Genomic DNA, 16047 nt, shown 5'->3' on the forward strand with positions numbered 1-16047 from the left:
AAGCAACAGTGCAAATGTCAGTAACCTACTGCTGTACCAAATAGATCTGTCACTGAAAGAATTTTTCCATTTGTCATGAGATTTTGTTGAAATTGAGGTAACATGTCAGGATGATGGTGTTCCAATTCATCACTAAAATCTAAAATAAACTGTTCTTCAGTAATCTAGTAAAACCTGTGGTGTTTTTCTTTGCCCCTGAGTTCTTTTCTGATGAAACTGGAAAGTTATGATAGTTATGTCCAATTTGTTTATTATGCAGTAATTCACATGGAAAACAATTAAGTACAAGACACCTCTAAATATAACACTACATAAACTACATAACTATAAATTACTTGGTCCAAGTAAAAATACTATATGTAACTTTTACATTTTTCTGAAGCTTTTTTAACACTCATACAATGATCCTAAATGACCTGTAACAGCAAACGAGACTAACAGTGAAAAGAACGTTATTTTTATGTAGTTTTCACTAACGCCTTGGCCCAGGTTTGATTTTTCCCGCAAAGTTACAGATTGATTAGTAGCAGGTAGACGCGACATAGACTGGCGACCCTCCTCCATAGCGTGCTGAAGTAGGTTCTGGCTACTTTAAACAGCATTCTGGGATGGGAGGACCAGGCAACCATAGTCCTCAGATTGGACAGATAGTCTTACTAGCTGTCTGGATTTACTCTGCAGATATCTGAGGACCAGGTAACCATAGTCCTCAAATTGGACAGATAGTCTAGCTAGCTGTCTGGATTTACCCTGCAGAGATCTGAGGACCAGGTAACCATAGTCCTCAGATTGGACAGATAGTCTAGCTAGCTGTCTGGATTTACCCTGCAGAGATCTGAGGACTTGTTAGCCATAGTCCTCAGAAATACACCAGAGGTTAGAACGCCAACACAGAGACAAAAGACGAGGACGGAAAAGACGTGTCCAGCAGAATTTCCTGCAGCACCGCAGCAACCCCGAAAGTGGAACACAAAGGATTCTGATGGGTCAGCCTTTTGAGCCAGGTAAAAGGTAACAGGTGCTTTTCTAAATAGGCCTTGGCCTAATTGTATTTTAATTTGACTTTACAAGTCATCTGTTGTAGTTATTGCTGATACTGAGGCAGGACCATCACAGAAAAGAAGGAAATTAAACAAAGAACAACTTAACGGTAAAAGGGAAAGGAAATCTACCTCTCAGTAATACACAGTGGCTAATACAGCCCCGTAAAGAAAAGAGCTTTACGGCAGCAGGTGTTGTAAAAACCCTAGGCTATCGTTGTAGTTCAAAGCAGTCGCTAGAATCAACACAAACTGAAAGTCACATATAGCCACTTAGGTGGTTTTACCATGTGTGGAGCCATTGTGTTGATTTATTTTGTAATCCACCAGGGGGAGCTTATCTCACAGGCAACATTCCACAGCTTGATTCCAAAGAAAACAGGACAGACCCTACAACAATCAAATGAGCTACTTGTGGTACACTTGAGTACAGTTTTGAGTTAGTAGTTCTTCACTTAACTATTTCTATTTTATTCTACTTCATACTTCTACTCCACTGTTAATAAGAGTATATTATATTTTGTATTTCCATTGAATGTATTTGTATTTGACAACTTTAGTTACAATGTATGTACATACTATACAGATTTTAATACAAATTATAATCAACAATTTGTTTATACACATAATATACAAAATGGAATTATAGTGATATATATGATAATGTGATAATTATGGGTTATTATGCATCAATTTCAATCCAATTATATAATATTTATTATTTTGAAATAGTCCATTCTGCCTATTGAGTACTTTTTACATTTGCTACTTTGATACTTCTTCCACCACTGAGAATACCTTTAAGTTGTATATACAAACTTGGTGTGTGTGTGTGTGTGTGTGTGTGTGTGTGTGTGTGTGTGTGTGTGTGTGAGTGTATGTGTGTGAGATATTATTCAGAAAGCTAGACTATCAAAATAAGTACAACATTGGCTAAACCATGATGAAATTATCCATTATTATAATTTTATTTTGTGTTTTTCATAATGTCATAATTATTGTTTAACTGCCAATCATTATCATTATCCATCCATTTGTTATGGTTGCACTAGATTTCTTATTTGTACTTTTCAAATTTACCTTTGTGATTTTATTATGTGGATTTCTAGAAATCATCAGTGTGTTATAACACAGAATTCACCCTGGTATTCTTAAAATATTTCCTATCAAAATTAGCACCCTCTTTTACCTACCACGGTAGGAGGAATAATCTATCAGTGAGTGGATTATTTTTGTTTTTATTTATAATTTAACACATGCTATTCTTGTCTTTGTTATTTCCATGTTGAATGTGATTTAGGCTCTACATGCTTTCATAGACACACCAAGAGTGTCTCTTTAAGAAAACATGTCTGTCACACTAGGCTCAAGGCAACAGCTCACTCAACCAATCAATTATTCAGGCTCCTGGGCCATTGAATTAAGACATGGCAGAACAGAGCTGGAAACAATATTACCATTCCTTCTGAATCTTCCTGTACTGGATGTTATAATTCTAATTAATCAAAAGACATTTCCTTTCACACTCACTTATAAAACTGAGCCTTCAGCTTTAAAAACATGGGGACATGACAAGTGCATGTAAAGTACCTCATCTAGTCTGTCGCAATTCATGCCAGTGACATCATCTTTTTTTATCTGTTGTGATTCACACTCATTCCCTATGCAATAGGAAAAGTAGGATTGTGCAATGAGCAAGTTCACAAACACAATTGCATTGTGTTTCACTCATGCTGAAACCTAAGCAGCCAATGTATCCTTACACCAGAAAGTGAGTCCCTGCTCACAACACTTTATTGCTGCTAAAGCTCATGTGCAATTGTCTCTGCATTCATCTTAACACAAGAAAAAGAAAGAACAAGAACATTTTAACTAGTATGTATACAATAGATATAAATTTGGAATTACAGTATGTATACATACAGACAGTACAGCCCGTTGGATGGCAGATAGTAGGCTATATCTATGCAGATAATGCACTCTAACGTCAACATGTTTTACTATGCAGATTTTTTTGTCCTCATATGGATGATTGTGAAGAGAATATGTATTGATCTGATAGCAATAACCTCTTAAGCCATCAAACCTTTACAGCCCTGTAGAGTGTGGGTGAGGTCACATGCACTAGGACTCATTGACATTATCAGGGCCAGTCCTTTCTCTCCAATTAACTCAATGACTGTCAAGAGTTCCGCTACAAAAACATCTTACTTTTTAGGTTCAACATTTACACAGGCTGAACTACAAATAGCATATTTTTTCTCTCCGACTAAAGGGAGGTCCCATTACGCTATACATAGGCCTATGTTTTTTTCGACGTTTTAAAAAAATGAAATTTTTGCTAAAAGCAATGATAACCTCAACATAAGGACATATAAATTCAAACTCTGCTGATTCTTTCACATATTGTTAATTTATTGTAATACAATATCACAACCTTTATTTAAGATATTTTACGGTAAGAACAGGTGCAAACAATTTGACATATCATACTAGGAAAAGCACAAGTGTAAATAATTTAAATCAATATTCAAGCTTCTTGAATATAATGCAGCCACCGTTAATGTTTTTAGCAACACCTGTACCTTTTCTACTCTGACAAGACAAAATGTCTGCTGTGAAAAAGGCCTGTTTTATGTATTGTACGTTCACCATTTAACTGGTAAACGTATTTAACTATTTGCTGCTGTAATATAAGGGTGTAGGGACACAACTGACCTGCAAATTGCAATGCAGACAACTTACAAGAAGAAGCATAGGCCTACAGGAACACCACATTTGCAAAGGAACCATGACAATAATGCTGCTATGATCCTGTTTCTGTGGCCACCTCTGTATTATGTCCTTAACTGAGCAGGCAGTTTCCATGGAGCAAAGACCTGCTTTGTGCCAATTTCTCTCCCCTCAGCTTGATGTCCCTGGTTTGACCTATTAAAAAGACTATTCATAGCAAATACTCCTGTTGTCCACAGACTTCAAAACTGTCATGTAAGTAAACTAAGCTGTAAAACGTGCATGCCTGTTTTTAACTTTGAATAAAAACTATCAATTGAGGCGTTTTGTTGCTCCTGTCTTCATCCCTGCCTCCCCTTCTCTCCCTAATCCTCCTCCTCTCTCTCTCTCTCTCTCTCTCTCTCTCTCTCTCTCTTCCCACTACTGCATTGATGCTGTTACCTCCCTCGGCGGTGATGTCACCGGCTCAGGGGAGCTTGAGCATCCTTACCAAAGACAGGCAAACAATAGGGCCATTTTGACCGCTTCGGAGCGTGAAGAACCAGCCGAACATCCAAACAACCGAGCGGCCACCTTCCTTTTCTTCCTGGGTCCCAACTGACAAGGCAGAACAGAGGGGGGTGGGTTGGTCGGTAACCTCAGCTCTTCGCGTTTTCATGGAGAGAAGAGGCTGTTAGCACGGCCGGTGCCAGACCTGGAGGAGACCCGAGGAGGTGGAAGTAGCTTCGGAGACGAGCACGACAAATACGGTCTCTACACGGGAGAAAACGTTATTATCACAGGGGAGGTGGGTTAACCCTTTTATTTTCCCATTACCCCGCCAGTAATGCATTTTTAACGAGGTAGTCTTTATATAGGCTACTTCGTGTTAAAGCCCTAGGGAAGAGAGATGAGCATAGGGTGCGGCCATTGAGTGGCTGTCAATGTCGTAAAGATATAGGCTACAGAGATTAAATGACATAAAGATGCTCTGTAACACAACACAGCACGTCCTATTATATAGCGTATTGTTTGATAAAATGTATTTGAATTATATGAGCAGGACGAATAAATGCCCTGTCATAGGGCAAAAGGTAAACTACAAGACATGTTACAGTTAACAGTGAAGAGATATGGCAATGATGCAAGAAGTAGAAAGTAATGACAGCAATGAATTATCACTTTAAGCCTAGCCACATATGGCAACCTAGCCAGCGGTGGTTTATGGCTTTGTTGTCATGCTAAAAAGCCACTAATCATTTTTCATAAGTGACAAGGTAAAATTGTGTGTGTCATTAAGATCCAATACACACCAGGATCCGGAGGTATATTACAAGCCTTGTCGCTGGAAAAACGGTAGCCGCCCAGCTGAGCTGCATCATCAGCTGATTGGTCGAGCAGCTTTATGAGAAGATTATGAACATGGATGTTGATGGGGAAAACACATTTTAATTTTCAAAACTTTAAGTAGGCCTACTTTTTTTTCACACAATATATTCTGTTGCCGTGGGTGATATGCTTTATGAATTTCATCTTCATCATCATTTAATTTCAGATATCAAAACAATATTGAATGTGATGTTGAATGTTTTATATTATTCAGTCTTTTTTTTAATGAAGCCCAATTTGTTCTCATAAAACAGTACAGTAGCACCTTAAAAACCACAACTGACTCCATTGTAACTGCATTACTTGCATACATGAATGTTTAGGGGCCAACTGTAGAGGGTGTACCAGGAAGCAGGGTGACACAGCGAATTTACAACACTCAATCATGATGACAGGCATCTGAGTCACAAAGCATAGGAACATACTCAGAATATGGATACAACATTGAACATATAATATATTGCATTATGAATAAAGTTCTTTATCTTTTTCTTATTGATTTACTATAAATTAGGATAGCTTTATAATATTTGCTATTAGACCCCAGGGATGCAGTAAAAGCTAATTGTATCACATTGCTCACTATTAAAGCTTACTGATGAAACAATTAAATAATCTTAATTTGGTCTCCACAGTAGATGAGTCATGGTTGCTCTTAAATCACTCACGACGACATCACACAAGGATTTAATGTTAATATTTAGTCTTTCAGGAGACAGTATGATGAGTTAAAAGTTGTTGATTAAACAGAGCTGCTGAATGGAGTCATACCCTGGATTTGGGACTGGTTTCGGAGCCATTGTCATCCAGAGAAATAGGCTGACATTTAGCTGCTGCTGCACTTCTTTTGTTACTGCTAGCTTTATTATTCATCTCCCTTGGCTGTAGCTGACCATGCATGGTCTTTTCATGTCACTGCCACATAGCCCTTCCCTCCTCTATTGGGCTGATTACGTCAACCCTAAGGTGTTATGTTCTGCCCTCACAAATGATGTCAAAATAAAAATGTAAAAGAAAAGAATACCTCATTTTTTTAACATATAACATAATATACAACACATGCTATGTTGCATAATGAACTGATGCACACTGATTTATTTTACAGACCTGCTGGCCCTACACCTGGGTACTAAAGTAGGCACCCCAAGGTGCTAGGAAGAAAGCACCATGGCAGGGGCCTCTGTGAAGGTGGCGGTGCGTGTCCGCCCCTTCAATTCAAGGGAGATTGGAAAAGAAAGCAAATGCATCATTCAGATGTCCGGAAACACCACCAGTAAGTACTCTAAGTATATTTTAAAATGTACCTTCAGTATGTGTCTTGTGTACTTAGTTTATGTTTTTAGTGTCTCTAATGTATACTGCAACATAAATTGCATAAACAATTTCTTCACACTGCATGGGCATCAGAAGTGTGGAAAGTGGTTGGCAGACGGCACCCAGCTAGATGTAAGTGTGGGCTGGGGGGGTTCTTCTTCAACCACAAGGCACACGGATCTTGACCTTTGACCCCACTGCACGAAGGGTTTACTGAAAAGATGATTCCCTTTTGCATAGTGCCAGGAGTGACTGTAAACAAGCAAGACTTATTTCAAGAGAAGTGATTTGAGCACAAAATACATTTACTATCAGCTTTGATTTCATAAGAAGATTATTAAGAAACTAATAAGAAACTAGATAATTGAAATCTTTCTGTACGAAAATCTTGTTGAGCTTGTCTGCTAGATTGTTTAATTACGACAGTGGTGATCTTTTCGGTTAGTAACTAGAGCGAGCAAGAGAATAGTTATCAAAAGGAAATCACTTGTTCAGATAATCTCTTGAACATTATGCAGTAGGTGACATAATCTCCTGCATATTTGACCTGATATTTATTTAGGTCAAGGCATGTTATCTGTTTATGTAGCCAGATTAAGCCAGATTTAAAAATGCCTCCTTAATCAACATTTTCATCATTTATCTTTCAATTCAAATCTGCCACAAATGCAAATATTCAATATGGTAAGTAATAGAAGATACCTTTTGAACATGATATATTGTCTATATAAAATAATCCATATAAACATTTGGGATTGTGACCCATCGTGTACTTGCCTTTAACTACAGGAACGTTTCCTGCTAAAGCTACTATATTTGTTTTTTTGGCCATATGTTGTATGTTTTTGAGGCATGTAGTTCAGAGCACCCCGCATTCTTCGGGTTATACAGTACCGATTGACGACTTTGGTCGAGAGGAGACTGGAAAGATACTCGATACGTAGTCTGCTTAGGAAGGTAAAGCCATTTGTCAATAATGGATGAGGCTTCCTGAAATATTTACCGTTTGGCCTAAGTAAGCCATCTCCCCCCTTCTTCTTCATGTCACGGATGACTAGATAACAAGCCGGGTGACTTTTTTGGGCCGCCTTATTTTAACTGTAGGATTTGTTGTATTTTGTGAACAATTATTTTAACTGTAGGATTTGTTGTATTTTGTAGTTCCCGAATAGACTAAACACTTACCATTTAAAAAATACATGAATTATTGGTCTGTTTTTAATCAAGGGCGTGTGACAAGAAATACAGTGAATTTTGCTGCCATGCTAATGATTGGTATGGTGTCTAGCTGTTCTCTATTTTGTGCTAATGTGGACCGTTCCTGCTCATTCACTGCCATTTTCACTATCCTATTCTGAAACGGTGTTTGAGAGAACCCACCATAATTGTTTTGCATTACAAACTGCACAGTACTGTAGCTCATTCAATAGTGTACAAAGTCAAGCAGGCTGTCAAACCACAGCAGCCATTGTAAAAATACATGATACTAGATTTGGCTCTATTTCCGGTTTTACCTGTCCAGTGTACAAGTTTTCAACTGTACAATGCACACAAAGTCAATGCAAATATACTTGAACTTAAAGTGGGTGATACAAATGCTGCAATGCCAATTTTTCTGATTTAGTCATGACAGTTAAATAAGGTATAGTTTATATTAATAAATCTATAGCTTGTGGGACGATTCCCCACTATATAAATCACCTCTACACTCTGGTAAATTGCAGTTAAAGTTTCCGTGAAAGGGAAAATTTTAGTGGAATTTACATATTTGTGAGGCCTAAGTCATGATTGTGTTTAATCAATCTACCTTAAAATCCAGAAATTAAACTGAATTCATCAATATGTTAACCGTACTAGAAATAGTCTTGTTGGTCAGATCCACAGAGAACGCCAATACGCTTTCAGTGAGAATACAGGTCTTTCAGCAGGGCAGATTGTTCTCTTACAAATCGAGTCAATGGCTCTGGATGTGGGCTGGAGGATGGGAGTAGACTGATGTCATGAAAGCCCATTGGTTGCAGTATCTAGAGTTGCTACAGAGGCAGGGTATGAATGCCCCCTTGTCTTTATGTAGTCCCGGCCGAGGAAAGGAAGATGACGAAGGAGTGGGTTTTTGTGTGTGTCTCTCACTCTCTGCTTTGTGCTCTCTGACACTCTTGTGTGGGCAAATACCCCAGTTCCCACAAAAAGTACAATGGCAATAATCTTGTTGCTTGAGAGATCTTCCCTCTCACATTGGCCTTAATTAAGATGCAGGAGATGAACCTCAAGAAAAATATTGGCCTCTCTTTAGTGGATTGTTGTGTGCATACACGTATGAGATTTATATTCCATCAACAAGCTAGTAAGAAATTTTGTGAATGGACTGACTCTACTGATATCTGGGTATATACTTTACCAACTCCTGCAAATGGATGTGGTTGTGGTATATTCTATGTGTTTGAATGTAGACACTCATTCACAAAAATCTCATTTATTTTAAGGGAAACTGAGTGAATGCATGCTACTTCTCTTAATTCTAATTTTAGCACAATTAAATACCTTATTACCATAATACTTTATAGCTCCGCTGGTAGCTAAGCGTGTGGGGCTCTGGACACGTCAACCTGTGTGTTGTTGTGATTGGTCGTAATGTTATCCAACTGCGTGCAGTGAGATTTTCAAATGCACCCTTAGTGCCGCCCCTCGAGATGAGTGACTTTCATTACTCAATGCCAGACCCTTAATCTTTCAGATTTCGATCTGGATTTCCAGGCTAGCAGGTGGCCCCTGGTCCATCTCTCTTTCAGTTAAGGGGCTCCTGGCTTCAAAAAAATGTTAACGAGCCCTGTCTTATAGCAAGTTTCTTAGGCTTTATAAAGTGGTATAGAAGTCAGGCATAAAACAGCAGACATACCACCTACTGTACAGTGTTGCCGCTGCTGCTGAATATAGCTTCAGCGTGGCTCTCCTCCAGTTTCCAGTCAGTAGGTTCACATCCCCTCAGCGAGACCTGCTGACACAGCCACATTTCCGCTCCTATTGACTAGGGCAGGTCATCCGTGACAGTCAGACCAGCATCACTCAGTCACAATTATGAAGACCCAGTAGCTATGACAAAGAGAAGCATGGAATGTGCCATAATAGGATGCTGAAAATATGATGTTTAACAACTCAAATTTAACTAATTCAGATAATCACCACTAAAATTGACAGTGATAACCAGGAGCAGTGGTATAGTTTACAATATACTGCTATACTATATACTGTATACCATCCCTATAGTTTAACGCCTGCTCTATTTTATGTCTTAGATTCTAATTACATTACTGCGCGATTTTCTTTATAAACATTAAGCATTGTTTGCAGGTTTCTGAGATCTAAGATTTCCGTTGCCAATGAACGCTTCTCTGTAAAAGTTGAACTACACATAGTAGTATATGCATGCAAAACACTCAGTATATACACTAGAATACTAAAGATTACACCTGGTGAATATACAGTGCACATTTTTAGATTAGGTATTCATCAAAAAATATTGTATCTATAATAAATAATTATTGGGAAATAAAATCACTGACCACTGATATGACATCAAAACATACGCTACAGTATCCTTAATAACAAGTAACATATAGATCCTAAACATGTAAACTAAACTACCTCTTTGTAATAGGTGATGTAATGCACTTTTAAATGTGATATGCAGTGTAACTATTGCTTTGTAGTAAGTACTTATAAATGTTATACACAGCTTTTTTCAGCAGTTTTGAACCATAGTACACTTTATTTGAAAGTATTTAGCAAAGTAAGTAAAATAGGAATCAATGTAAAAAAGGCGCGAAATTGTTGCATTATCAAATAATATATATCATAAACAATTTTGGTCATCAAATAATTTAAAGTTTTTTTTCATGATATAATATCCTAAAGAAATCAGGTACCAGCTTCTCTGATGTGAATACTTTTGTCTTAAATCTTAAACAGCTAAACGTTATTTACAAAACACCTGTGAATCGAGGACTGAATTATAGATAAAAAGTTACTTTAGAACAGACTGCCAGATACTATGTTAACATATCAGTGTCCAATAAGTGGTTTCCGTTTTCAGAAGTAATCCATTCACACTATGTTGGCAGGAGTTTGCTGCCATTCCAATCAGTTCATTTAACAACAACAGAGCATGTTCAATTTATTTAAAAGGGTTTATTTGGTGGATAATTTTTGGGATGGATCATATTTCAGGCATTGATATCAGATTTTAGAAAGATACATATAGCAAGCTTATATACCGTAAGTATACGTGCATACAGTCCTGACCACCTCTAGTCTGTAAGCACACCGCCAGAAGAGAAATTACTTGTTGTTGTACCCATCTAATTAGTTTGCCGTCTAATGACGTCAAGACCTAGCGTAGCTTAGTAAGACAGGTAGTAAAGGGGAGTATGATGAAGATGGGAGACGTGCTCTGTGTTCCTGAAGTGCTGCTAAAACTGGCCTCAGGTGGAGATTGCTCTGACACGCAAGCTGTGACCACTGAGAACGTCACCCAAGCTACTGAGTTCAGCCCTGCCCTATGTCTCAATAGAACCCTCGCATATTCTGCCAAACACTGTCACTCTAAAGTTAATGACCTTATCTGACGAGGGGGACTCGGGGGTCTTGAATGAATCATACCACAATCAGGGATGAGAAAGCAACGAGAGAATGTTGTTCTGCTGAGGCTCTGCTTCTGGTTGATAATTAGAGCATTACAGATTATTCATTTTAAAGGATGGGAAATTAATCCATGTCTCCTTTTAAATTGGGTTTACTTGATGACTTTCTTCTGTTATAGAATCCAGATTTTATATAATGAGGTCAACTATTTTTACCAGGAAAAGCCAATCCATTGTTTTCTTGTTACCTGCTACAAATCAGAAATGCAGTATAAAAACAAAAGTAATAGTTTTTTTTTACAAGATATTGTTAGCATTGCATTTAAGCTGCATCACAGAAACTGCATTTACTTTGGATGTGGTTGGTTAGGACAGGTGAGAAGACCAGTGTCAATTTGATTTATATTGTTATTTGCAAACAAATGCACAGCCACAGCTTATTTCCAGAATATGTGAAGAGTCTTGTCAACGGCAACAACACTGAAACAGGTAATAAGGGTGACTTCTATACAGTCACTCATAAACAAATCTGATGATTGGAGGGATTAATGACCGTTGCTTGATTAATGTTTGTTGTACCTCCAATTCTAAGTAGATATTTAGGTCTAACTGGAATATCTAGTGGTGTCATGTTACTGTAGTAGATCATGTGTGGCACTGCAGGAGAAATGAGCAGTATGGAGAAAAATTGATGCTGTGGTTAGCATCAAACCATGTTTTTATAAGCGCAGATTTCTGATGAATGTGAAATAGGGCTCTGTATTAAACTATAATGCATCTATGTTCCTAGATAACTGGTCACGTCATGCCCAGCAAACAAGGCCTCATCTTTTTGTCATGGTGAGGATGAATGGGCCTGAAACAAGAAACTCACGTCCGCCACACTGGCCTATATTTCATAGCTGGAAAAACTAGCAGTGTAGAAAGGAAATAACACTTACTTGAGAGTGTATTTAGCTCTGGGCCTTGTCCTCTATTATCGAGAGAATCTGCATTAGCAGGATCCGGGAGCAGGGAGGAAACATTCACATGGTTGGCATCACCAGACCACACCACATATATTGTTCTTGTGTTGTGTTACAATACTTGAGTTAGGGTTAGGGTTGAGTTGTGTAGATGCCTTTAGAAAAGACAAGAGTAATTTGCATTTCTGTATCTGTATTTTGCCTTTAAGTACACAATGTGAATTGTAATTGTAAATTGTGTCTCTACATCAACTGTTAAAAATACCATTCTTAATACAGGCAAATAGGCTGTGTTGACGTTTAGTGGCATTTTTTACACTAACAGGATTACTACACAATAAGCTGATGGCAACTGAAATGCATGATGTATATATTTCACTCCATGCTACTAACTTTTATTGGAGGGAAAACATTTTCAGCAATCTGTGTTCTTGTTCCAAAAATAGGCCAATAGGTTTCTTTTCCCAGTACATCTGCAGTCTATTGCTTTGTTGTAGTGCAGAAAGACGAGGTGACTAAGGCCTTTATAGTTCTATTAGCGCAACATGACACCGACACAGCTCAGATACAGTTTCATGTGCGCGGCTCTCACCCTCCCTCTGACATATGTTCCTTGTACTGTCTTTCAGCCATCATCAACCCCAAGCAGGCCAAAGACAACAAGAGCTTCAACTTCGATTACTCCTACTGGTCTCACACCTCGGTAACTCTTTCCTCACCCTGACAGAGCAACTGTTGTACAGCCACACCAACAAAGACACACACACACACACAAACACACACACGCACACTTTGAATCGCTTCATGTTGCGTTTGTCAGCTTTGTAAGAAAGTTTAGGATTACAGTGGCTGATTATTGATCTTTGATCACAGCCAGAGGACATCAACTTTGCCTCTCAGCTGCAAGTGTACAAAGACATTGGAGAGGAAATGTTGCTGCACGCCTTCGAGGGATACAACGTCTGCATCTTTGCTTATGGTCAGACAGGCGCTGGCAAGTCTTACACCATGATGGGGAAACAGGATGTCAAGGATCAACAAGGAATCATTCCCCTGGTACAGACTTGTTATGATTACCTGACCAGTGTTATACAGGAAAGGAAATATGAGTTTGAGTCTTTATTGTGGAAATAATGTTGTTATTTTACTCCTTTACAGCTGTGTGAAGATCTTTTTACCAAATTTAATGACAATGCAGACAACAGCATGTCCTATTCTGTGGAGGTAAGCATTGCATGCCCTCTGTCATTAGCTCTTTCTACAATAATTTTTACAAACTTTATAATATTATGTACATTAATCCCACAAAAAGAGAAGAGATGTATTGTATGAGTTTAGCCAAAAGCTTATTTCTATCTGCAGTCCTTAGGCGTGTAGACACAAACACCAATACTACTAATGAAGTTAATTAAAAAGACATCTGCAGTATGTGAACCTAAAGCTGACACCTGTCATGAATTTTAAAGCTAATATTATGAATCTGAATAGGTAAGCTACATGGAAATCTACTGTGAACGTGTGCGGGATTTACTGAACCCCAAAAATAAAGGGAACCTGCGTGTCAGAGAACATCCTCTGATGGGACCTTATGTTGAGGACCTGTCCAAACTGGCTGTCACCGCCTACAATGACATCCAGGATCTGATGGACTCTGGCAACAAGGCCAGGTGATGGAGCTGTTTATTCATTCAGGCACTTCACTCTTTTGTTCCGGAGGATCTGGTGACATTTTGCAGTCTATACCATTTTTGTTTCTGGAGAATGTTTTGCATTGTCAAACTAATTGAAAGACAGCAATTCATGTTGTGTACCAGGAGTTAAGATATGTTAGGCATGAATCAAACATCACAAATACATTAAAGACAAGTGCAATTAAGTGGAGAAGATTAAAGTTATAGTTGTGCTGACACTCAAAACATAAAGCTCTTTATGATGCATGCAAAGATTCAGCTCATTGTTTCTATCCTATTGTGTTTCTTTATTAGATTTTTTTGGAACAACAATAGAAATAATAACATAACTGAAATGTTGCTTTGTCATGTTAAAAGACATATTTCTTGTTGACAAATATGGAGCAAACAAAGATCTTGCTGCACAAACAAAATAAAAATGTCTTAACTGTATCTGCAGGACGGTGGCTGCCACCAACATGAATGAGACCAGCAGTCGCTCGCATGCTGTCTTTAACATCATATTCACCCAGAAACGCTATGATGCTGAGACTGATAACACCTCTGAGAAGGTAGAGTTTTATCTCATCCTGACTTAATGTATTTAACATTGAGCTTTAGCCTCTATGAGCCGATTGATGACACTGATTAAAATCTTTGTCGTAAATTGGAAATCAATGATTACTTGAAGGTCACGCTGTAATGATAAGGTAAAATTGTAGAGATGTTTCTTTAATGAAGTATGTCTCTAGAATAAAGATGAGTAGCTCTAGCCTTTTTCTCACCTAATGTGTTATTTATTGGCAGTCTACTTATTGGATGTTCTGTTGCAGGTCAGCAAAATAAGTTTGGTGGATTTGGCTGGGAGTGAGAGGGCAGATTCTACTGGAGCCAAAGGAACTCGGCTTAAGGTGAAATGTTTCCCTCAAATGCATTTTGGATGTTTAAACACAGCAACACAGCTCTAAACCCCATTTTCTTGCCGAAGTGGGAAACAATTACCATGACCTAATCCTTATTAAAGCAGTTAACATGTGTGTTTATTTTCAGTGTCAATATCATCTTCTGCTTTTTGCTCTATCACAGGAAGGAGCAAATATCAACAAATCTCTAACTACACTGGGGAAAGTCATCTCTGCTTTGGCAGAAGTGGTAGGTATATCTGCATATTGTACACTGTAAGATAAGGCAATTGTTATGAAGAACAAATGTAATTCTGATTTATACTTCCTTTCAGGACTCTGGGCCAAATAAGGTAATTTATTTCAATTATTTAGTGTCATCATTGTTTGAAAGCATAGTAAAAACTTAATGGCAATACATACAAGGATTTTGTTGGTTTGTGTCAATGTGATACATAGAATAAAAAGAAGAAGAAGGTGGAAAGCTTCATCCCTTACAGAGATTCAGTTTTGACCTGGCTACTGAGAGAAAATTTGGGTATGAACGCTATTTCTCTTACTGATCCATTAGTTCTCCAAAATCTGAAACTAAAGTGTTTTACCTCTTTATTGTGTCAGGGGGGAATTCTCGTACTGCGATGGTAGCTGCCTTAAGTCCAGCTGATATCAATTACGATGAGACCCTCAGCACACTCAGGTAAACACCTTTTCCGTTCCATCTTTCTCCTCCCACATAGCTGCTAAATGTGGCTTTGAGGGGCCAGTGAGACCAAAGTGTTGCGTAGTACTTTGGCTTGCTTCAGTTTCACACTTCAAATCTGCTTAGTGAGTTACAGCTGCAATGCTAAGCTGCAGAATACTTTGGATGTGTGTGTCTTTTTTTCTTCTCCCTCACCTCTATCACATGCAGAATGATCTCTCCTTTATACACCCAGGTACGCAGATCGCGCCAAACAGATTCGCTGTAACGCTGTTATCAATGAGGATCCCAACAACCGATTGGTGCGAGAGCTGAAGGAGGAGGTGTCTCGTCTGAAAGATCTCCTCTTCTCCCAGGGCCTGGGTGACATCATTGAGAGTAAGACCTAATTTATTAGGTTTATATGACCAGTGGGCCTAAATCTAGATTTAATATCAAACCTCTGTAATGGTTTCAGATCCTCTAGTTAGCATGCACACTATTCTCAATAAAACGCCATCAGTCACACCTCAGCCCACACAGCTCACCTCAGAAGCACAGCACTTTAATTCTCCCTTCACTCACAAACACTGCACGTGCCGGTGTGTGTCCAGATAGAACATGAAGCAAATTAAACTGCTGCCAGTGCAGAAAAATCAATGCGAAGATGTGAATGAAGATAAACAGATTCACTCAGTATTGGCAAAGTGCAGTTAAAATCCATGCTGTGGCAAAAACA

At 38.4% G+C, this 16047-nt stretch overlaps 1 protein-coding gene across 27 annotated transcripts in view; it reads left to right on the top strand.

Moving 5' to 3' along the window:
• The first annotated feature begins 4202 nt into the window (after positions 1 to 4202).
• kif1aa (kinesin family member 1Aa) overlaps positions 4203 to 16047 on the top strand; it is a 35700-nt gene continuing 23855 nt past the window's right edge. For 12 of the 27 annotated variants that reach the window (XM_034880386.1, XM_034880387.1, XM_034880390.1 and 9 more), the window contains exons 1-13: positions 4210 to 4560; positions 6247 to 6414; positions 12687 to 12760; positions 12931 to 13113; positions 13216 to 13281; positions 13546 to 13724; positions 14188 to 14299; positions 14561 to 14638; positions 14814 to 14879; positions 14965 to 14982; positions 15089 to 15167; positions 15248 to 15326; positions 15565 to 15707. In XM_034880386.1, coding sequence (XP_034736277.1) covers positions 6309 to 6414; positions 12687 to 12760; positions 12931 to 13113; positions 13216 to 13281; positions 13546 to 13724; positions 14188 to 14299; positions 14561 to 14638; positions 14814 to 14879; positions 14965 to 14982; positions 15089 to 15167; positions 15248 to 15326; positions 15565 to 15707 — 1183 coding nt within the window. In that variant the 5' untranslated portion in view covers positions 4210 to 4560; positions 6247 to 6308. Of the gene's footprint in view, positions 4561 to 6246; positions 6415 to 12686; positions 12761 to 12930; positions 13114 to 13215; positions 13282 to 13545; positions 13725 to 14187; positions 14300 to 14560; positions 14639 to 14813; positions 14880 to 14964; positions 14983 to 15088; positions 15168 to 15247; positions 15327 to 15564; positions 15708 to 16047 lie in introns of those variants that run through there. The other 15 variants (XM_034880396.1, XM_034880397.1, XM_034880398.1 and 12 more) reach the window with 4 other exon arrangements.

The sequence above is a fragment of the Etheostoma cragini genome, chromosome 9 (genome assembly GCF_013103735.1).
Source record: "Etheostoma cragini isolate CJK2018 chromosome 9, CSU_Ecrag_1.0, whole genome shotgun sequence".
NCBI classification, from domain to species: Eukaryota; Metazoa; Chordata; class Actinopteri; order Perciformes; family Percidae; genus Etheostoma; species Etheostoma cragini.